Genomic DNA, 24,823 nt, shown 5'->3' on the forward strand with positions numbered 1-24,823 from the left:
AGTTAATTATGAAAAATTAAGACCTATTTTCGAGTAAAAAAGCCTTAATGTTTATAAAGTAGGATAAAAAAAGATCTAATTTTTACAAAACATAAAAGCCTCGTTTGATTCGCAGATTAACTGCCTGAGATAGGACTAACTGTAGCTAATCCCAAGTAATCCCACGTTTGGTTTCTGTAATGACTGTTGGGATTGTCAATCCAGATATTAATTTTAACTTCAATTAAAGACACCCGTTGAAGTCAAGTTTGTGTTGTTGATCACCAGCAAAGCCCTCTATTCAAAAACAAGCAGAAATTCTTCTTTGGAATCACAAAACTGTAATACCCTTAACAAATGAAGAGTAGTCTTCATATAATTTTTTCAATCTAAGATGTAATTCATAATCTTTCAAAGGTTTTCTTTTTGAGTATCGGATATTGCATTCATCAAAGCCATACAGCGGACACTGACATATCGTTAATTAGTAGAGTTTGGGAAGAACATCATTAATAGTATAGAGAACAGTTTTCAGGACAAACATGCAACACAAAAGAGAAACTAGGGTAAGAAGAACCATGTGTGGTGTGTGTAGTGACCACTCTTCTATCCCCAAGACTATCGACAAAAGGAAATTGCCAAAATCTTGACTACCTCCTCCTCTAACTAAGATTGGAAATAAAATCAACTACAACTTTTGTTGCTACAGCATGAGTTGGCTGAAACACCTAGTGGGAGAATCGGTGAGATCCTACAAAAAAGTCAATTTAGATATCTCCTGGGAAAGGTGCCGCAACCGAACAATATCTGCAACAGAGAGCAATCATTATGAGTAATATGTCTAAATTGCAAGTACCCACGCATGTGATATTCAGACTGTGTTAGATAGTATTCTCAGTATGCCAAAACTACCCACCTTTCACAAAAAGCAAAGAATAGCCAAGGAAATTGAAAATTGCCATAGAGCTTCAACCTCATCCATTATCAAACAGAAAAGACGTGTCCACCTCTATATGAATTCTGGGAAACGCAGAAAACTTTGCTAAAGAGACAACTTGACATTTGCTGTGATTCCCTGCTGATATATGGTATAAAAGTGAAGGGACTGAACCTATGTGAATTGTGATGCTGATTTTTCCAGTACGAGGAATGGAAATTGAGAATTCTATACCACATGCCCTCAAATATTGTATAATTTCACCAAATATTGTGGTACTATGAGAGTAGACTTCTATAGGTTACGATGCAAGACTATTCTAAGAGATCAATATCCAATGAGTAGCATTTTGTCAGATTGTCTTTGACATGTGTTTCATATTAGTGTTTCATTTTTTGGTTGGTTATATTTTATTTTGGCCACCATCGGCAAAATTTTAAGGCAATGAATAGGAAAAACATAGGCATTGCTTAGGATCGATGAATTCAGTGTTTTGCAATGATAGTAGTTCGCTAGGATGGTAGCGAATTGTGGTAACAGAGGACAGAATCAAGCAACAAAAATCTTAAACCAAGGAGATGAGTTGGCTGGGACATCCTTTCTACTCTCTAGGTGCTGAAAAGAAAAAAAAAAAGAACGGAGAATTGGTAGGGATATTCACACGACAAAAGGCAGTGGTTAAGAGCAAATCTTAAACTACCGTTAGCTGTTGCAATGAAAGAGCACTCCTTCCGAACATGAATCTTCTTGAAAGAAGTACAACTTAATATTGAATTAGTCTTAAATACCATACCAATTCCAGCATCATTGAATTTGGAATAAGCACATTGCCCAAGTAAATATTCAGAACCTCAATCCACTTTTAAATACCCAAAGCCGGCTTATAGCCAAGGCGAGGGAAGCGAGTGCTTCGGGCCTCCGAAAAAAATTAAAAACGAGGGCCCCCAAATTTTTAGGATTCCTATATATATATATATATATATATATATATATGAATGAATATATGGTCTACAAAAAATTGCACTAGACTTCTTTACACAAAATAGGCCCAATTGAAATTTAGGAGCCACAAAATAGACCCAATTGAAATTTAGGAGCCACAAAATAAGCCCAAATTGTGGAATTATTCATTAGAAACACTAATGCATTAAAAAAAAAATAAAGAAAATAACTTAAGGGTCGGCAGGAACTAGCAAGGAAGATATAGCCAATCAAAAAAGATCAAAAAAGAAAAAGAAGATATAGCCGATCATAAGGAGTAAGTACGGCAGGAACTAGAAACGCTTCATGCTCGAGGAGTCGAAGGGGAGGGAAGACAACAACCAACGACTGTGGATGGAAAATACTTACACACGGAATTCCTTGAGGCCTCTCTTTTACTATCTCCAACTCTCCACCTCTACCAAGTAAGTTTAAATGGATTGGCTATGTTGTCTATCGAGAAGGAGTTGGTGAAGCAGCTTGACTATGGAGACTTAATCAGTGCGTTTGCAGCAAAAAGTGCGAGAAGAATAATTTTCAAATGATGGATTTTGAGATATTGTAATAGTTGCATTTTTTTTGGGATAATTATATGCTTCTATTTTGTAATGGTAAATCTTTTGTATTGGTTTTTTTTTTATGACTCTTTGTAGATCACTTTTGTATGAAAAATATAGAGTGGCCTCATTCAAAAGGTTCGTTTCGGACCTCCAAAACTTATGAGCCGGCCCTGTAAATACCTTACATGTGCAACGTAAGTAATGCCATCGGGGTTCTCTTTAATAGATGTCTCCCCCATCTCCTCCAAATACGTCTTATTCCCCTATTCCCAGTTTTCATTCGATGCTAAAAGTTGGATACATGGAGGAGAAGTCGACTGTCTTCAATCCACTTTTATCCTTTGAATTTGTTAGCCAACGTCTGTTTTATAACACATTGTTCCAATGATTTTCTTTCTTCTTATTTATTTATTTATTTAAGAATTATGTTTTTATAATTACATAAGTCCTTGATAATGAAATGAAGTTTTATCGCGACATCATTGCATGCCAATTGTCAACTGTGAATAAAATGTAAATTGTCCACCTATAAAGTAACTCCTTTAGGACTTGGGATTGTTAGATCATGGAATAGATGCAAAGCTATGCACCAGTCTATCTTCCTTTTTGGTTGTAATCGTATTATGTTCCTAACTTCCCATGCATGTTAAAATGCAAATGGTGCAGACCTGGACGGTGGCTCACAATGGTCTTTGCTAATTGGACTGATTTTTTGTTTGCTAGATGATTACATTGTCAAACTTGGCTTTGTATATATCTGATTTTCTTGTGTTGGTCTTCATCCCAATTCTTATTTTCCCATTGTAATTCGTATGTATTACCTAGGGTCTATCTAGCAATACTATTCATTTTATATTGGTCTCGATTATTAGAATGAGAACCTTACGTGTTTGGTTTTTCAATTGGAGTTCAAACATTCTTTTGGTTGTAGCTTTTGGGTCATTGACTCATTGCACTTGTGTTGGATCCTCATAGTTAATTATTATCTCAAATACATTCAGCTTTTTTTAGATACTTCTTTTATCGGATTTCTTGGTCAAAAGAAAAGTCATCCAGGAAACAATATTGCTTGTAATCAGTAAATTTTTGATTTGCATAATTGTTGTTAATATTATGTTAGGCTTCTGTAGTAATCCAAAAAGGAGAATCTAGGGGCCTAAGTAAAAATAAATGAAACTTGCTTCATGCATAGAAATCAAAGACACAATATAGAAAGTAATATACAGAGCTGCCGTCGATTCTATTAATGGACTTCGCTTGTACTCCCTCTGTTCCTCATTGGTTGTCCACTATGCTGTTTTGTGACGTTCCAAAACGGTAGTCCTTTTTGAATAGTCAAAGAAAAGCTTGTCTAGGTTTTCAAAATTAACCCTCATTATTGAAGAGCAACTGTGCAAGTAGCTTTTAAAGTTGAAACATATGGGCAACATTGGAAATCACTTTTATTTTTTTTAGGAAGAATTACATGTCCCCTTTAAAGGTTAGAGACCCCATAAAGGACCAACAAAATGAAACGGAGGGAGTATGTATTTGGAATCTCTGCTTGTCCATGCTAACAAAGGTAGAGTAAGTACTTGCAAAATGCTACAACTTGTGGCATATGTGGCTTCTTGTGTGTGTAAAATCGGGCAATATATTTGTGGAATTTGCTATCTTTGGTCTTTTGCACATGAAGTGACTTGTAGGAACTAGGAAGAAGCTTCTATGCTTCGCTATTGCTTATTGGTAACGTTAGCATTTAGTTTACCATGCAGCGCAAAAAGTTAAACTAGTCATTGTTGAACCCTAGTAGCACGGACATACATGAGTTTGTAAAAAAGGAGTGTGTTTATGTAATTTTATCATGTATGTTGGTTAAATTTGTTAAAGTGGTGTTAAATATTTTCAAAGGATCCTTAGTTCCACTGTTTTATTTCTATTAATGATCCATCTTTCAATTTGCTTGATCATTAGCCATTACAGGTGAGCTAAAAAAGAGAGTTCTTCCTATCTTTTTTTTTTTGGTAAGTAAAATTTTTTTTTTTTGGTAAGTGAAATCTGAAGTTGCAAAGATTCGAACTCAAGTTCCTGTACTCAACACACACGTGCTTAGCCACTGTGCTACATTAGCATGTCTTAGTTCTTCCTATCTTACTAGAAAGTATAGTATGTATCTTACATGTTATTTGAGAACTTGTGGGCAATTTTAGCATTTCTTGACTGTGAGTACTCGCTGCATGGTCATTACAGGTACAATGTTAAGAAGTGTTTTTTTGGGAGCTGTGGAGAAGATGGGAGTGACTCCAAGATGTTATCAAAGAAAATGCGGGCGGTCTAGCTAGTACTATAGTCGGTTCCCATCTTTTTGAGTTGACAGTAGTTTTGATTTAGCATGTATGGTCTGGGTAGTGTTTGTAAAAAACTAGTGCTACTGATGAACTTTTGTATCCCTCAACGGGATAATGTTAATGGTTTGTGCATTTTAGTTTGTTCAGAAAGCAACATTCTTATGCATTAAAAGCCTTAGTTGATTTTGTTTCCAATCTAGTGAGAGGAGGAGGCAGTCGACCTTTCGGCAATCATCCTTTGTTGATAGTCTTAGGGATACAAGAGTGGTTACTACACACACCATGCACACATGGTTCTTCTTAGCCTACATTACTAGTTTGTAGTTTTTGTTTCATTTATGTACTAAAACTGAGATCGATCCTAATATTAATTAACGAGGTTATTCCCTACGAGATTATAGGAAAAAAGTGTTCATGGAAATTTTTAGGCTGAGTTTCATCCTGACCCCTGCACTTTGACCTCAATCCCACGTTCTACCCTTCACTTTGAAATGATGTAAGCAAAAACTCTACGTTTAGGCCCGAGTTCAACTTCCAAGCAAGGATAATTAGAGATGACTATGGTTTCTGGAGTTGTCAACAAAAGCAAACAATTTTTGAAATATCAGAACCATGTTGTCTTCTAGGGGTATTAGAGCATCCGCAATGGGAATAATCAAATCGATAACCAAAATGTGCTACATCAGCATTTGATTATCCATTTAGTTTATAATCAAACTTAACAAACTTGACCTCCATATTGGTTATTTTTGTATCCTTATAAAAAAAAACCCCCACAATACGCAATGCACTTATGTCCAATTGCAAACGAGTTCCAATTACGCACCCGACCACACCAAATTATTCGTCTCGATGAGACGATTCTAATGTGAGGTGTTTTTTAATTTTTTAGTTTTGAATTTGGTTATTGGGTTTGGTTATTGAGTTTTGGTTATTGGTAAAAGTTGTTAAAGTTTGGTTATGGAATGGGTGGAATTTGGTTATTTGCTAAAAGACTTGTAACTTTGTTTATTACAATGTGAGGTGTTTTTTTAGCATTGTTGTTAAGTTTGCTTATCCATACCAATTTGCTTATTACAATGTGGATGCTCTTAGGAAGGTTGGAGGTCATGGAAGAGGATTGAATGTAAAGTTCTGGGATGGATGAGAATAGACGATTTTTCGTTGGCAGCTTTCCATATGCACCAATGAATGCAGCTAAAATATGAATGAGAGACTTATTTTTTTGGCTTCAACCTTTGAGTAGTAGGAAACCACAAGGCCCCAACTATAAACAGAGAGATAGTGAGTTGGGGGCATATGAAGGCCTCAATCAGTTCCCAAACATTATCTGCACATTAATCATGGCGAAGGTTTCATAAAAGAGTGTACTTCTGTAAGTGAGATTGATGTCAAAGTGCAGGGGTCAAGATGATACTTAGCCAAAAAATGTTCCATGAACACTTCTTTTAATATATATATATATAGTCCGGATCTAATGAGGGATCCCGCACGGCCTTACCGTGTGAGACTCCACTTTCCCGAGCGAATTGCAACGATCCGAGCCGCTCAAAGTGATCAGAACGTGATTTTAAGGGTACCCACGAGAAATCAGCAAAAATCAGCAAAAAAAATGATCGGGAAGGGCTTGATTTGAACAATTTTTTATTGAACGGTTCAGTAAAAAACTGTTCGGATCAAGCCTTTCCCGATCATTTTTTTTGCTGATTTCTTATAGATACCTTTAAAATCACGTTCTGAATACATTGAGCGGCTCGGATCGTTGCAATTCACTTGGGAAAGGGGAGTCCCGCACGGTAAGGCCGTGCGGGTTCCGTCATTGGATATATTATGTATGTATATATATATATATATATATATATATATGTATGTATGTATGTGTGTGTGTGTGTGTGTGTGTGTGTGTGTGTGGATAGATAGATAGATAGATAAAATCTCAAAGGGAGTAACTTCATTAATGGCAAGGATATCAGTTTCACGACATACATAGAACACAAAAAGGGAAAACTAGCAAGTCTAGGGTAAGAAGAACCATCTGTGGTGCGTGAAGTGACCACTCTTCTATCCCCAAGACAATCAACAAAATCAACTAAGGCTCGTGCTTCTAAAGCATGGGTTCACTGATCAACCTTTCAGGAGAGCGGGTGAGATCCTATAAAAAGTAGTCAATTTAGATATCTTCTTGGAAAGGAACCGCAACCAAACATCATCCGCAGCAAATCAAAGCAATCCTTATCAATAATCTGTATAAATAGTAAAAAGCCGAGTATATGGTATTCAAACTGTGCCATATAGTATTCTAAATATGCCAAATCTATCGATCCACAATTCACAATGTACATAGTACAAAATAGAAGATTAAGTGCTCCCAAACACACGATTTTGTTGCAATGACACATAAAACTAGTATCAACTCTGTCTAGTAAGAGAAGTACCAAAAGTTCCGCAACCTCTATTGTAAACTCGTTTCTGGGAGTTTCTTGCGAAAAATGAAAGCAAAAACACGTTTCTGAGAGTTTCTTGCAAAAAATGAAAGCAAAAATAGAAAAACGGTACAATCAATGTGACGATTGGATATAGCAAAACCCAAATTTAAGAAAGAAAGCGAGCCTCTAAACTTATTATTGGAGAGATTCAAAGATGATACACTCGGAGGAACTAGAGGTATTGGACCAGTAAGAAGATTATAACTTAAATCTATTCCTATTCCTATTCTTGGAATATCTTGAAAACTTAAAGATAGATCCGGCAACAAGCCGTCAATCTGGTTATGAGAGAGATTTGGAAAATTCAAACTAGTCGATAGATCCCAGAACCAACTAGGAATATTACCTGTGATTTCATTACCAGAGATATCAAGCACAAAAATTATGTTTTGAGTTTGAAGCCACTTTGGGAAATGAGTACCCAACTTGCAAGATGACAACTTTATGTTAAAAAGTTGGAAAGGGGGAACCCAATCAAAACTGAAATTAATAGTTAGTGCATTATAAGAGAATTCCAAATCGGACAAACTGGAGAGATTGGATAAGTGGGCTTCGGAGATTATGCCTGTTAATGAGTTGAAAGCGCAGGAGAAAGCCTCAAGTTCATAAAGCTGTCCAATGTTTCTGTCTATAGTCCCATTCAACACGTTGCTTTCAAGAAATAAGCTTCGCAATGATGGAAACACTGAAAGATCTAGGACTGACCCTGTAAGTTGATTCCTCGACAAATCCAGATCAACAAGACTCAGATAGTTTCCAATGTTTTTTGGGAATGACCCACTCAACAGATTATCACAAAGGTTCAATTCTTCCAACAAAGAAAATCTAGGAAAATCAGGCAATGGGCCTTTAAGCCGGTTGTCAATTAAAACCAAACTCTTTAATGAATTCTTTGCCCCAGACAACTTTTCAAGAAACTCGTGAAGCTCTTCCGTTAGATTATTATCTGACAGAACCAAAGACTGCAAATGACTTGAATTCGCGAAGGATTTCGGAAAGTTGATTCTGAGGGAGATAGAGGTTTGTGAGGGAAACCATGTCTCCGAAGGCTTCTGAAATCAAACCTTTTAACTCGTTCCTTGCGAGGTTGATATCAACAAGGCTGCTACTGAAGTTGAACAACCAATTGAATATAGAAGAAGATACACTATTGTAAGAAAGATCAATGAAGGATAGGGACACAGAATAGGTAGAACGGATTGAGGATGAATGAGTGACATAAGGAAGGGAACAATCAAACAAGTACAACTCTATGAGGAGAGGGAGATTGTTGATGGATTGAGCCTAACCAGTTGCTTTACTGAGTGAAACCCCATAAAGGTCAAGGTGACTTAGTAAAGAAAGATGAGAAAGCCACTCAAGGTTTTCGCTATTCAGCATAAAACTCCCGCCGAGAGCAAGGTGCCTCAAGTTGGAAAGGTTGCTGAACTGGTGAGGAATTGGGGCAGAAAAGTCATTCTCACTAAGGTCCAAGTACCTCAAATGGTGTAGTTCAAGCAATGAAGGGCTAATCTTACCTCTCAGATCCTGAGTAGGAAGATCGAGCATGGTTACACGACTTATCATATTGTCGCTGCTGCACTGGACCCCAATCCATTTGCAACAGTCTTTAGTACTCCCCCAAGAAGAGAGACTGCCATAATCGTCGATAAGATCTTGTTTGAAGTTGAGGAGAGCTTGCCTCTCCCTCTCTATGCACCTAGGGCCGGCCCAATGGAAAGCTCAAGAGGCCGCCGCCTTGGGCCTCCGCATTTTGGGTAAAAAATGGGGCACCTCTTTCTAGATAAGTATATATATTTTCTGTATGCAACTATAAAACAAACCCTTTTTGTAGAGACCCGTTAATATATATATATATATATATATATATATTATATAATCCCGACGTTTCATAAAAATGTTAGAATATGGATCAAATGTGATATGCGTTGTAATTATTTGTTTTGGGGTTAATGTGATAGCAGGTTAGTGGAAGGGTGCTAGTGTAAGATGCATGAGTGTATGGGTGGATGTGTGTGTAGGGGATAGTTTTCCCCATTCTTATATTTCAACACTGGACACACACACACCTCAATCTCTCGTTCTCCCCACTCTCTCCCGAAACCCTCTCTTCGGCTCTCTCTCCCTCTCTTTTGCTCTCAACCAAAAACCCATCAAAACATGAAACCTACACAAACCCATCTCCATTTTAACTTCTATATGCATTATTGAGCCTTAATTTCGTGGGTCAAGCTCGGGAAAGGAGGAACCGGCTGATTTTGAAGTTTTGGAGGTTAGGGCTTTGTTTGATCTCATGAGTTCGGCTTTGATACTTGAGGTAGGAAAATCTAACGAATTTTATGTGTTTATGAGTTGATATAGTGTTCGAGACTTGCTATTGATCATTGTATTGAGATTTGTTGTTGAATTCCTTTGAAATCCCCAAAATCTGCTGCTGTCCCGTTTTTCTGCTGCTGCCCATTTTTCTGAGATTTTTCCCAACTTCGAACAGTCATAACTTCCTTGTCCGATATCGAAAACGCCCAAATTATATATCGAATTCGAGATCTTGAAGTCAGCTTTCCAGGGCCACCAAAATCACCTTAAAACTCTAAGTACACAGAAAGTTATGATCATAGGAGTGAAGGTGTGTCAGCTGCCTCGTTTTCTGCTGTTGCTGTCATTTTCTGGGTTTTTGCCCAACTTCGAATGGCCATAACTTCCTCGTCCGATGTCCAATTTGAGCGTATGATATATCGATTTCGAGGTTTTGAAGTCATCTTTTAATTGCCACTGAAATTACGTTGACAGGTTAAGTATACAAAAAGTTAGGACTATAGAAGTAGAGGGTGGTTAGTTGCCTCAACTTAAGAATGAGTTCGATAGACTTAAAATATTGCACAAATGTTGAGTTATGAATTTATGATGAGTGTTGGTTGAAATGTGGTACGATGACACATGAACAATAATTGTGAAATGATGACGATCATGGAAAATGCGAGGTGAAATGGTTAATCGGTAAATTAACGTCAGAAATGGTGATGTGACGACTTATTGTTGATATGAGTTATGTTAATGCAAGATGGGTTGATTGTTATACTCGTTGGTATGTGGGTGTTGCCCCCTTAATGTCTGCAGTACATTAGACCCTGTTATGAAGTCGTATCGACAAGTTTGCATAGTGAGTAATTGTGATTATGGGAACAGACCCGGGTAAAGCCGTGGTGACCCAAGTGCCTCGTAGATGTGGGAATAGACCCGGGTAAAGCCGTGGTGACCCTGTTACTCTGTGAGAGTGGGAATAGACCTGGGTAAAACCACGGTGACTCTCTTCCGGTTCGACTTAGAGAAAAGACCCGGGGAAAGCCGTGGTGACTCTAAGGGCAATGTTGGTTGTATTGAACTAAGAATTTGGGATATCATTGTAGTGTATGGTGACTTGTGGTAACAGGTTTCGTGTGGGATTTTAAGTATGCTATTCTTATTATTATCTGTCGTTCGATTTCTCATTTGGTAGAGTGTTTGCCAAAGAGGCATAGATGACCTACCGTAGTGTGACACGTTGAGGAAGACTGGTATAGGCATTCGCATGTTAGGCTATAAACGGAATTTAATTGTAAGGATGTGTTAAACGATGAGACGTGGCACGAGAAAAAGAGGGTTAATGCAGGAAATTCCTTGATTAGAAGTCTTGATTGTGTAGTATATTCATATTTGGCTCTAATTGCTATTGTCTGTCGACGTGAATCTCCTTCTTTTCGCACTTGTCTTCTCATATACACATAAAGTTAGCATAGATTTTTCTACTGGGCTAGTGTAGCTCAACCTATCATTTTTTCAGGTACAAATCAGAGGCTGTGACATGGGTTGCTGTGCTTGCATGTGATCCTACATTTTGAAAGCAACTTCATAGAGTTAATTTTGCATCTCTTATAAACTTTATCTCCGGATGAAGAAATTGTAATCTTATTATTATTATTATTATTTTTTTTTGTTAAATGAAGGATCCCTGTAAACTCTTAACTTTCTTTTAACGTGATCTTGTGGTTTTAGGCCGTTGGGCCAAAGATGTAAATTTGGAAATACTTTGGAGTTTGGAGATGATTTGCGAACAAGGAGATTAGAAATGGCTTTTGGGTAATATTTGTATTATTGTGAGGATTTTTATTTATGAAAAATCTTTAATATTTATATTGAAAATCGAGGGCGTAACACTTTTGGTGGTTCAATGATAAAGTGTTTGCTCTTCTACATAAGATGCTTAGGTTCAAATCCTGGTATGGTACTTTTTTGAAGTGTCTTTTTGCCAAAAAAAAAATCTCCTATCACACACATTGGGGCTGCATGATTCAAACCTGAGTCCACTGAATATTATTGCAATCGTAAAAGCTATTAAGGCTGAAATATTTGCCATTTGCTAAAAAAAAATCTCCTATCACATATTGGGGCTACATAATTCAAACCTGAGTCTACTGAATATTATTGCAATCGTAAAAGCCATTAAGGCCGAAATATTTGCCATGTTGAATAGTATGAATGCAAATTATATATAGATAAGTATTTCTATTTATTGTTTTTAAATTATGAAATTTATGTAAGGCACTATTTTACCACTTGACCTAGGGCATCCAAATATCTTGGGCCGGCCCTATAATGCACCTGATTATTTCAGCATGATCTCCAACTCCTAATCCTGAGAAGGAGAGTGCAAGGTTCAAGTATGGTAATACCACAAGGAGAAGCATGGAGAAGTTGAAGAGAGCTTTTGCCCTTGATGATGATAATCTCCGTAAGGGAAATTAAGAACATGCAAAAGGAAGCTGTAAAAACACAAAGGAAGCTAATGAGATTTTGCCCTTGTGATTTTGTGTACAACGTCTTTAATTTTTTATTATTCCTTCTTGTGGTTAACATTAAGCATTCTTATGTGAAATTTAACGAAGATACAGTATCCCAAGACACCTGACTTAGCTTAGCATTTCCCTTTTATCTATACTTGTTGATTGGAAACAGTATGTTCTGACGATTAATTGAAAGAACTATTAACATGTAATTAATTAACTACCTAATCACGCAAAGAAAAAGAAAAAACTGAAACATTTGAGTAGCTAAAGGAAAGGAAATCAACCGAGACCCCGTTAGTAGCAACGAGCGAAAACAGAAGTTCGAAAGAGCTTTCTCCCATGATCATTGTAAAAGCAAAATTAAGAACCAGATGAAGTAGTAGAAACACAAACTAATTCATAAGAGTTTGCAATCTGTGCATGTATAGTTCTGTTAACCCAAGTAATGGCACTCAGTTTGCATACTCTACATCCCAAAAAAATATAAAGAATTGTTGTAAGGTCCATTATAGGATTTTGTAACATGTTCAGTCCACCTCATACTTTCAAAACATCTCTAGTCCAGTCCATTACTTTTTTTAAAGCCTTGGGTCTACTTCATTTTTTGACAGGACAAAATTGTCCTTTCTTCAAACTGTACACGACCACCACGACTCCACCACCACCATCACCACCACGCCCCCACCACCACCTCCACCATCACCACCACCACCTCAACCACCACTCGATCAACACCACCAACACCACCTCCCCGCCCCCACCACCACCACAACCTCCACCACCACCACCATGCTGCCACCACCGCCGTCGTCGCCCCCACCACCACGCCACCTCCACCACCACCTCCACCACTCCACCAACAAAATCGCCACCACAACCACCCCACCCCCACCACCACCACCACCCCCACCACCACGACGCCACCACCACCGCTCCACCACCCTCACCACCTCCACCACCATCACCACCACGCTGCCACCACCACCATCACAACGCCGCCACCACAACCACTCCACCATCACCACCACCCCTCCCCCACCACCATCACACCCCCACCACCACCACCACCGCGCCCCCACAACCACCTCCACCATCACCACCACAATGCCGCCACCACCACCTCAAGATTGAAAAAAAATGTGGCGGCGTTATGGTGGTGGTGGTGGCGGCGGCGGCGGCAGCGGCGTGGTGGTGGGTAAAGGTGGCGGCGTTGTGGTGGTAGTGGTGGCAGCGGCGGCGACGTCGTGGTGGTGGCGGCGGCGGCGTGGTGGTGGTGGTGTGGTTGCGACAAGATTGAAAAAAAATTGAAAAAATACATTTTTTGTATTAATCAAGCAAGGTCCTTGTTTATTTTATATAGGGTATTTGTGTCATTGGAATTATTAGTGGACTAGAGGTGTTAAGAACTTTAGAAGTGGACTTAGTGGGTTAAAAATATGCTATAGTGGACCTATCAAAAATTCTCCCAAAAAAATATTGTCCATTGACAAACTGGGAACTCAAAAATATTTTTGCAACTTACTTAATATCAATGAGTCCTTATAATTATTTTTTATGAAAACTCAGGTGTTTTTTTTTATGATAACTCATGTGTTCGAGCAAGCCTTATTTTGAACAGCAAAAGAAGAGGAAATTCATTAATTTTGAAAGAACTACACAAAATTAAAGGGATTGGGACACTGTGGAAACCTTATAACCAACTTAAGACCAATTGGCAATGAGTGAAAATATCTCAAATGTTATTAAGTGGTCATCTATTCTACTCCCAAGCAATGTGGAACTCTATTTCCCTAACTGGCACGACTGCAGCACAACGGAAATAAAACAACCTCACAAAAGATGGCGCCTTTATGCCCACCAATCATATGCCTCCCGACCCCAAGAAGAAACCAAATGGTGTCCGGGTCAGCTTACTAGCACCTCAACTAATTCTAGGGGCTAATCCCACTGTCCACTTATGGGAAATGACTCCTTATAATTGATTAAAATTTTATTTTTTCACAAAGTGCATTCTTTTTAGCCCGGGGGGCAACATTTTTAGGACGGAGCTCCGTAGATTTTTTAAAGGGACAACAAATTTTCTAACATAACTTAGGCTATATTCGTTTTGGGGTCTTAAAATCTCTGGGCACAATCTCCAATAAATTTTCTCTATTTATCTCTCTCCATTAATTACTCTAAAAAATCTCCCTCAAAACTCAAACCAAACATGGTGTTGTGACTAATGAGGAAAGTCTTGGAGTCAACAATGAGTCAGTTTCAACTTTTCTTGGTCGAAAGGTTGTATGTGGGAAAAGTTTGGAATGACAAAGACATCTCTCAATTTGCAAATCTATGGCTGTAACTCAAGTCAAGGTCACCTATGGCTATAATACAATATTGTCTCATCACTAGTCACATTCTAGTCCATCTTTTTCAATATTTTGGAAAAACCCAAGTCGTGCTTACAATTGACTTAGCGCAAGACTAAAGTTCTTCTTTTTTTTTCGTGTGTACCGGTGGATTTAAAAAACCTTGCGAATTGACTCATGTTCCAGGTGTGGTTTTGGATGTCTTGACCGCATCTTGTGGCGTAACTAATTATGTTAAGGAAGGTAAAGTCGATGCACAAAATCCGGGATCTCCTACAATTACGGACAATCAACCCTCATTCATTCTTGCTTGATTTGTTTTCATTTTTCATAGGAATGTAAATAGGTAATGACAGTGTACATCCACTAATTTAGGATTTAAATTAGTTTCTGTATTGTATATAAACTTCCTTTCTTTCAATGAATATACGTGTCACGCCCCAAATCCGGGAGCATGACCGGCCGTGTACCATAAAGCAATCATGGGACACGAAGCCTAATAAAAAAAAATAGTTTTAGCAACTTAAACCAAATAAAGTAAAAACTGGATATTTTATTAAAGCAAAATGTGCAAACCCATGCCCAAGATCATCCATGTAGACTTCCGATGTGGGACGGGGTGTTACAATCTCCCCAACTTTATAGCCTCGCGCCCTCGCGAGGGGTTGAGCACTATAATCACCAATACAAATCAAACCAACAACCAAATCAAACCAAACTCCAAGGGCCCACATGGTCGTGTACATGGATGGCTCTGATACCACCTTGTCACGCCCCAAATCCGGGAGCATGACCGGCCGTGTACCATAAAGCAATCATGGGACACGAAGCCTAATAAAAAAAAATAGTTTTAGCAACTTAAACCAAATAAAGTAAAAACTGGATATTTTATTAAAGCAAAATGTGCAAACCCAAAATCAATATTTTTCCATAACAAGATGGCCACAATATCCGATATTCTCTAACTCCAAATTCCCCAAGAATTGCCAATAAATAAAAGTGCGGAAGCTAATAAATAAACGTTCGAAAGCATTTTGACACGATAAAAGAAATAAAAATGCAAACGCCCTAGAGGTCCAATCACAAGGTCTCGACAACGCCGCAGAGTCCACTATAATGCTCCATGAACTAACCTGAAAAATAATGTGGAATAAATCCGTCAGCTGACGAGCTCAGTGAGTAGTTAAGCATGCTAAGGGTAATAATACAAAGTGGCATACGTATAAATGAACGATAACAAGGGTTCCAAAGAAATGGTGTCAAATTAAGGAAGGTCGAAGGTTCAACGAATACTATCAACAAACCGAATATTGAACAAAGAGATCAACAACTCAACAAATAGTATCCACAAGATGAATAACGGATTAACAGAAGTATGAACCAAAGTGAGAACCATAATTACTAATTTCCAAATGCCAAATATTTTCTCAGGGCTTTGCCCGTTGGATCCAACACCGTACTTAGAGTCACCACAGGATGGCGCCTGGGACCTTTTCCCTAAGCCGATCCGGAATAGGGTCACAGGGTATTTCACAAGTCTTTTCCCTATCCGTTGAGCACTAGAGTCACAGGGTATTTCACAAGTCTTTTCCCTAGTGGCCAAAGTCACCACGATATCTCACGGGTCTTTTCCTTGGACTTTAATAAATATCAACATAGTCTATGGTCCCAAACACAAATAGAACAACGGCGAGCCGGAGGCACCTGCACCAGGATTATTCTCCGTGCCGTTGCAGAGTCACAATAATATTATGGAGCAACAAGAAAAATATGGGCAATCCAACAATCAAAAATACTATCAATAAACCTTGTATGCCAAAGGGTACGTCAATCGTCAATAAATATGAGAGCGACGAATAAGAACATCACTTATCGAATTACAACGAGTAAATGAATTGTCAAGAACAGATAGGCTCAAGGGGAATCCAAAAGAAGGGATCACATGCTTAACCACTCACTGAGCTCGTCAGCTGACGGATTTATTCCACATTATTTTTCAGGTTAGTTCATGGAGCATTATAGTGGACTCTGCGGCGTTGTCGAGACCTTGTGATTGGACCTCTAGGGCGTTTGCATTTTTATTTCTTTTATCGTGTCAAAATGCTTTCGAACGTTTATTTATTAGCTTCCGCACTTTTATTTATTGGCAATTCTTGGGGAATTTGGAGTTAGAGAATATCGGATATTGTGGCCATCTTGTTATGGAAAAATATTGATTTTGGGTTTGCACATTTTGCTTTAATAAAATATCCAGTTTTTACTTTATTTGGTTTAAGTTGCTAAAACTATTTTTTTTTATTAGGCTTCGTGTCCCATGATTGCTTTATGGTACACGGCCGGTCATGCTCCCGGATTTGGGGCGTGACAAGAGTGGTATCAGAGCCATCCATGTACACGACCGTGTGGGCCCTTGGAGTTTGGTTTGATTTGGTTGTTGGTTTGGTTTATAATGGTGATTATAGTGCTCAACCCCTCGCGAGGGCGCGAGGCTATAAAGTTGGGGAGATTGTAACACCCCGTCCCACATCGGAAGTCTACATGGATGATTTTGGGCATATAACAAACTTTGTGGGCTACTACTAGTACCTTGAGCTTAAGTTTCGATTTTTATACTTGCATTCGTCATCGCATCTTGTCTTAGATGAGGTCTAGGTCCCCAGAGTCCCATAGGCTTGTGAGTTCATCTTTTGTTTGTATAATTCTGCATTTAGCTTATTGACTGTAATATTATATTTTCAAGGTTAGGAAATGGTTCGTCCACGTCATAATACTAGGTTGACAAATGAGGGTACAGCAGTTCGTGGCCGAGGTCGGGCAACTCCTATAGTCCGTGGTCAGGGCACTTCTTTAGCACGTGGTCGTGGCCGCACCAACCCAATAGGTCGTGGCCGAGTTAATGATGAGGCTGAAGTTTTTGATGATGCAGTTGAAATAGAAAATGATGCTAATCTAGCCGACCCCACTGCGAATCCAACTGATCCAATTACCGAAATTATTGCAAATTCTAGTACACCCACAGGTTTTGTTGACCCAGTAGGTGCTGTTCAAGCCTTTCAGACTTTTATGGGATTATTTGCTGGGCATCAGGCCCAAGTGGCACCAGCAACTGCATCAAGGTTTCTGACATTGGATAAAGGCAATACTTTTGATAGATTTCTGAAGACTAATCCACCGTCTTTTATGGGGACTGATAAGCCATCGGATGCTGAGGCTTGGCTATTGCAAATGGAAAAGATCTTTGATGTGTTAGGTTGTTCTGAGGTCCAAAAGGTGTCTTTTGCTGCATATAAGCTGCAGGGGGGAGCTGAGCATTGGTGGCGGTCAGCAAAGCAGCATTACAAAGATAAGCAGAATGAATTAGTATGGAGCAATTTCAAAAAGGATTTTGAGGAGAAGTACATCCCACCAGCAGTTAAAGACCAAATGCGGACTGAGTTTTTAGCTTTAAGGCAGGGAAATATGTCGGTGGCGGAGTATCAGCAAAAGTTTGATGAATTGTCAAGGTATGCAGGAGTTTTGGTGGAAAAAGAAACAGATAAGGTGTGGCATTTTCAAAGGGGGCTTCGATTCGATATTCATGGAAGGGTTTCTCTACTTGACGTTAAGACACTACCTAAACTTGTGACTAAAGCATTGATAGCAGAGAATGATTTAAAAGAGGAGAAGATGAGTGAGGAGCGCCAATTTAAGAGATCTAGAGAATGGTGGCAATTAGGACAGAGCAGTGAGGATAGTAACTCTAACAAGAGGATTTGTACGCCAGCGCAGTCAAAGGATGATAGGAGTGAGCGGATTGAGTGGTTATGCAATCGTTGTGGGAAATCTCATTATGGTTATAGTTGTGATGGCTCGCCTAAGTTATGTTACAATTGTGGACAACCTGGCTTTGATACCACCTGTAACGCCCCTAACAGACCACTGGCCTAGTACCCTGATTTTGATCCACAAGCCACACCACATGGCCCAAAAGCTTAAGCACAAGGTACTAGTAGTAGCCCACAAGATTTGTTGTAACACCCCGTCCCACATCGGAAGTCTACATGGATGATTTTGGGCATATAACAAACTTTGTGGGCTACTACTAGTACCTTGTGCTTAAGCTTTTGGGTCATGTGGTGTGGCCTGTGGATCAAAATCAGGGTACTGGGCCAGTGGTCTGCTTGGGGCGTTACAGGTGGTATCAAAGCCAGGTTGTACACGACCGTGTGGGCCCTTGGAGTTTGGTTTGATTTGGTTGTTGGTTTGGTTTATAATGGTGATTATAGTGCTCAACCCCTCGCGAGGGCGCGAGGCTATAAAGTTGGGGAGATTGTAACACCCCGTCCCACATCGGAAGTCTACATGGATGATTTTGGGCATATAACAAACTTTGTGGGCTACTACTAGTACCTTGTGCTTAAGCTTTTGGGTCATGTGGTGTGGCTTGTGGATCAAAATCAGGGTACTGGGCCAGTGGTCTGCTTGGGGCGTTACAATACGTGGATAATTTTACCACTTCTTATGGTAACAAAGCGGGGTCCGTTCCGCCCAACATTTTAAAAATTCACAATCCACACTCCAAGATGACAAACCAGCAAAAAGAATACATGATGATAGGACCCAAAAAGTGGCCACACGTGACAGACCTCTAACACAACTATACGTGAGAGGGGATGTTAAAGAAATGAATCTCACATTGCTTGAGAGTGGAATGGGTGATCACTTAATAATATCTGGGACCTCTCCCCTCAATGCCAATTGGTTTTGAGATGGATATAAAGTTTTCATAGATTATTCCTTAACTTGGACACCAAATTGATTGGTTCAATTCCGTAGGAATTTGAGGAACGAACATTACTTGTGATTTTAAGATGCTATAGTTCAATCGTCGTCGCCTCCCCCTTTTCGAGAAAGAAACCTTAAATAGCTTTTTATGTTGGTCGTCTTCTAAGTGGTACTAGTAAAAGCACACGTGCATGCGATGCATGAGTAATCTACTGCAATCTTTGATTATAATCAAAACATTATTCCCTTTCCGCGCGGGTGATGTTCTTCAGTTGAGATCCCTTAAGTTGTAGTAATATATCAGCTTTCAATTAGACAGTGATCTCTCACCCTCGCCCATCATAACTAAACGAATGACATTCAACATATATATATTTTATAATGGAAACGAGAAAACTCTTTCATCGAAATGAGAATCAATTACGATGAAATGAAAAACGGTGCCAAAGTTGCGACAAGTACGAAGTTTAGTCCCCCGCTGGATATAGGTTTGCTAGATGCAAACCATACACCCTACATAAATTAAAAGCTAACACCGTCGTTCTTCGTTCCTCACTTAACTAGTAAGGAACAGCCTGCACACTGAAGTACAGTTACAAAGAGAGAACTCATTCCAATAACCTCTTTTTATATTGTTGTTTCTTACTAAGCATTACCAAATAGAGTACTTGATCTCCTTATTGACCATTCCCATTCACTCATTGACCCCCAAGTTCCTTGTTGATTATCACTATATCCATTTCTACACCACATTTTTGTTTGGGAAACAGAAGTGCCTCAATTGATAGATGGCTATTAATACAAAGAGTTCACAAAATAAACGAAACAAGGATCCATAGGTCCGTCATTCTACAGAATCTGGCCCAGATGAGGCACACAGTTCCCAAGAGTACAACAAATCTAGGATACTAAACTAACCAGAACCTTCAACATCATCCTTTAATTGTCAAAAGGAAAGGAAGTGTCTACCTCTGAATGAATCCAAAAAGAAGTGCAGAAAACTGTGCTAACGATACGGCTTGAGATGCCGTGTTTCAATTTAACCCCATTGATATGCACGTATGTTGATTGGAAAGCGCATCGCTCTGCTTTGAGGAACATGATTTAGAAAGCTATACCACATGTCCTCAATAGTGGTATGGTATGACGAGGGTAGACTTCTATACATTACGATATAACAAGAGATCACAATTCAATAAGTGGAGTGTTATTTTTCGGATTTTTGATGTAAAATTCTTTTTAAAAGCATTTTGACAGATTTTATTTTACATGTCCCGTTAGTGCTCCAAAATTTTTTTTAGATGATTATATTTTATTTTGGTCAACTTTGGCAAAATGGTAAGAAAATAAGTAGGAAAAGCATCAGTGAATTTTGTATTTGGAATGTTAGTGTACCATTGTCGGGATGTGCGTTCCAATTCATAGTTCCTTAGGATGGTACTGAATAGTGGGAATAGAGAACTGAACCAAGTAGCCAAAAACCATAAATCAAGGAGCTGAATTGGCTGGGACATCCTTTCTACTCTCTAGCTTCTAAAAAGAAATATAAAAAAAGAACAGAGAATAAACACACTGCCCCAATAAATAAATATACAGAACTGCGCCAAGCAAGGATAATTAGAGATGGCTATGGTTTCTGGAGTCGCCAACAAAAGCAAACATTAATAGGGTAAGAAGAATAATCTGTGGTGCGTGTAGTGACCACTCTTCTATCCCTTGCTAAGACTATCAACAAAATCAACTAAGGCTTATGCTGCTAAAGCATGGGCTCGCTGAACAACATAGCAGGAGAACCGGAGAGGTCCTATAAAATATAGTCAATTTAGCTATCTCCTTGGAAAGGTGCAGCAACCAAACATTATCTGCAGCAAATCAGAGCAATCCTTATCAATTATCTGTATAAATAGTAAGAAACCGAGAGCATGTGGTATTCAAACTGTGCCATGTAGTATTTTCGATATTCCAAAACTATCCACAATTCACAATTTACATAGTGCAAAATAGAAGATTAAGTGCTCCCAAACACATGATTTAATTGCAATGACACATAAACTCGTTTCTAGGAGCTCATGCGAAAAATGAAAGCAAAAACAGAAAAATGGATATATGATCATTGAACGGATTGGCAAAAAAGAAAAGGAAAAACTAGGGTAGTAGTTGGATATATGATCCCACTAATTACCCAATTAAATTGCAAATCTTGAAACTTAGGCTAACTTTGGGATCCTGTAATCAAATAATGACAGCTAACATATGGGAGATACCAAGCCGTTTCGTAGTTAAAAACTAGGGTCGTAGAATAAGTTACCATAGCAATTTCAGGACCAAAGAGTCTTGTTCCGCAATATGACCTGCACATATATTGTGGTTACAGAATATGCTGATACATTCCGAAAATATGAGCAATATTTGTGATTGACTCCTAAATAGGATTTAAAAGAAGTTTTTTACGCCTATGCAGTGATCTACCAAAAAAATTAAGGGAAGTCAAAATTTTGAAAATGATACTCACCGACAGGATCTAAAGCTTCCTTTGTAGTCTAGCCCAGTTCAACGCTATGGTCACATAGATCCAATCCGTTATGTGGTTTAGGAACATGAAAAATGCATGCCGAGACCGACTATTGAAAAGTATAGTGCCAAAAACTCCCCAAAATCCGAAGAAGAAACCAAGCCCCATGCTAACATAAAATCCTTGAGTAATGGACCTATCCTCATCTTGTTGAATGCTTTTGTCTTTGGGTTGGGGAGTAATTGGAGGATCTCCAAGGCACTTGTGGGGAAGTGGAAGCCCACAAAGGTTAGGATTCCCAGAATATGCAGAAGCATTAAAGCTTTGGAGTTGTGTGCTTAATGGGATTTCGCCAGACAAGTTGTTACTTGACAGGTTCAAAACACTCAAAAAATTTAGATGAGCAAGGCTTCCAGGAATTTCACCAGAAAGTTTGTTTGCAGACAAGTCAAGTGATTCCAACATTTTCATCTGACCGATCTCTTGGATGATTTTTCCTGTCAAAGTGTTTCTCGAGAGGTTCAAGGAATGCAACCCTGCAAGACTCCCAACTTGTTCAGGAATTTTTCCGGATAATTTATTGCTAGACAGATCAATGGTCTTTAGTAGTCTTAGATTTTTGCTGTACTCCTGGTCTTGTCCTTTCCATTGCACAAATGCATTAGCTTCATATGAACCTGAGTAATAAGACGTAATCCCATCGCCAAGAGATGCACCATATGCTACGTAACCAAAAGAAGCCGAGGCAACAGATTTATTAGTTTCCACTAGAGCAGTAAAATTGGAAAAGCACGATGGCATATTTCCTGATAAATGATTCTGGGATAAGTCCAATACTTGAATGCGGTTAAGATGACATATTTGCCAAGGTATGCTTCCGTTCAACTCGTTGGATCGAAGAATAAGGACAATCAAACTTGTCAAGTGTGTCCCTAACCATGCTGGTACTATTCCTGTGAATCTATTACCTCTCAAGTCAATAATACGCAGCATATTGCATCTCTTAAGAGAAGAAGGCACTTCCCCGGACAAATTGTTGTCACGCAAGTTCAATGTTTGTATGTAACTTAGCAAGCCGATTGAGCTGGGAATTTCCCCATGAAAATTGTTGTTTGCCAAACTAAGGATGAATACTTTTTTGAAGTGGGACAAACAATATGGAAGCTCCCCTGATAGTCGGTTATTTGAGAGGTCAAGATAGAAGAGTTGCTCTCCAGTAATTGCGCATAAGAAAGAAAGGGAGCCTTCAAACTTATTCTTGGAGAGATTCAAAGACGATACATTAGCAGGAAGTAGGGGTATTGGACCTGTAAGAAGATTATCACTTAAATCTATTCCAGGATACAACCGAAACCTCAAAGATAGATCAGGCAACAAGCCATTAAATTGATTGTGAGAGAGATTTAGAGAAGATAATCTCAAGGTTAGATCCCAGAACCAACTAGGTATATTACCTACAATTTTAGCACCAGAGATATCAAGCACAGAAAATTCGTTTTGAGTTCGAAGCCACATTGGGAAATGAGGGCCCAACTTGCAAGAAGACAACTTTATAACATCAAGTTGGAAATGGGGAACCCAATCAGAACTGACGTTAAAAGTTAGTGCGTTATAAGAGAGGTCCAAATACCACAAACTAGAGAGATTTGAGAAGTGAGCTTCAGAGATTATGCCTGTTAATGAGTTGGAAGCACAATCGAAATACATAAGCTTGTGAAGCTGTCCAATACTTCTGTCTATAGTCCCATTCAACTGGTTGTTTTCAAGAAATAACATTTCCAATGATGGAAACACTGAAAGATCGGGGAATGACCCTGTAATTTGATTCCCCGACAAATCCAAATAACCAAGATTCGGAAGGTTTCCAATGTATTTTGGGAATGTGCCACTCAATGCATTCTTGTTGAGGGACAATTCTCTCAATAGAGAAAATCTAGTGAAATCAGGAAATGGACCTTTAAGCCTGTTATTAGATAAAACCAATATCTCTAATGAATTCTTTGCACCAGACAACTTTTGCAGAAACTCGTGAAGCTCTTCCGTTAGAATATTATCCGACAGATCGAGAGACTGCAAATGACTTGAATTCGCAAAGGATTTCGGAAGGCCACCTTCAAGTTGATTGCCTTTGAGACTGAGGTTTGTGAGTGAACCCATGTCTCTAAAGGCATCAGGAATCGAACCTTTTAACTTGTTACCTCCAAGGTCGATATAAGTGAGACTGCTACTGACATTGAACAACCAGTTGAATATCAAAGAAGATAGACTATTGAAAGATAGATCAACGACGGACAGGGACACAGAAGAATTAAAATGGAATGAGGAAAATTTAGTGACATTAGGAAGGGAACAATAAAACAAGTGCAACTCTTTGAGGAGAGGGAGATTACTGATAGATTGAACCCAACCAGTTGCATTACTGAGTACAACCCCAGAAAGGTCGAGGTGACTTAGTAAAGAAAGATGAGAAAGCCACTCAAGGTTTTCGTTATTCAACATACGATTGTAGGCGGGATCAAGATGCTTCAAGTTGGAAAGGTTGCTGAACTGATGAGGAATTGGGCCAGAGAAATTATTTCCACTAAGGTCCAAGTACCTCAAATGGTGTAATTCAAGCAATGAAGGGCTGATATTACCTCTAAGAGGCTTCAAAATAGGACGATCATCATACCTTGTATGAAGATCGAGCATGGTTATGTGACTTGTAGTAGTATTGTGGTTGCTGCAGTGGACCCCTTCCCATTTGCAACAGTCTTTAGTACTCCCCCAAGAAGAGAGACGACCATAATTGTCGATAAGATCTTGTTTGAAGTTGAGGAGAGCTTGTCTCTCCCTCTCAATGCACCTGATTGTTTCAGCATGCTCTCCAACTCCTGAGGAGGAGAGTGCAAGGTTCAAGTATGGTAATACCCCAAGGAGGAAAACATGGAGAAGTTGCATAGAGCATTTGCCTGTAGAGATTAACATTTCCGTGCGCAAAATTAAGAACAAGAGGAAGCTGTAAGAACACAGGCTAATGAGAATTTGCAGACTGTGTTTTTTTAGTTATGTTAATCAATGAAATGTGTCACCATTTTATACACCACAATGCTTAAGAGGGAAG

The 24,823-nt window shown here is 38.9% G+C and overlaps 2 protein-coding genes across 8 annotated transcripts in view; both read right to left on the reverse strand.

The window, feature by feature from the left end:
• LOC131327856 (receptor-like protein EIX1) overlaps nucleotides 1–12,047 on the reverse strand; it is a 50,754-nt gene extending 38,707 nt beyond the window's left edge. The window contains exons 1-2 of the mRNA XM_058360983.1: nucleotides 11,909–12,047; nucleotides 8,875–8,969 (exon numbers count right to left, since the gene is read on the reverse strand). The gene's annotated coding sequence lies outside the window, so the exon portion shown is untranslated. The remainder of the gene's footprint in view (nucleotides 1–8,874; nucleotides 8,970–11,908) is intronic.
• The window catches only part of LOC131327047 (receptor-like protein EIX2), an 84,671-nt gene that overhangs the window by 32,032 nt on the left and 27,816 nt on the right, over nucleotides 1–24,823 (reverse strand). For 2 of the 7 annotated variants that reach the window (XM_058360025.1, XM_058360026.1), the window contains exon 2: nucleotides 21,517–21,559. Coding sequence is in view for 2 of the 7 variants with exons in the window: in XM_058360022.1 (XP_058216005.1) it covers nucleotides 21,730–24,687 (2,958 nt within the window). In the remaining 5 variants the exon portion in view is untranslated. Of the gene's footprint in view, nucleotides 1–742; nucleotides 787–20,789; nucleotides 21,071–21,516; nucleotides 21,560–21,720; nucleotides 24,765–24,823 lie in introns of those variants that run through there. The other 5 variants (XM_058360021.1, XM_058360022.1, XM_058360027.1 and 2 more) reach the window with 5 other exon arrangements.

The sequence above is a fragment of the Rhododendron vialii genome, chromosome 5a (genome assembly GCF_030253575.1).
Source record: "Rhododendron vialii isolate Sample 1 chromosome 5a, ASM3025357v1".
Classification (NCBI taxonomy): domain Eukaryota; kingdom Viridiplantae; phylum Streptophyta; class Magnoliopsida; order Ericales; family Ericaceae; genus Rhododendron; species Rhododendron vialii.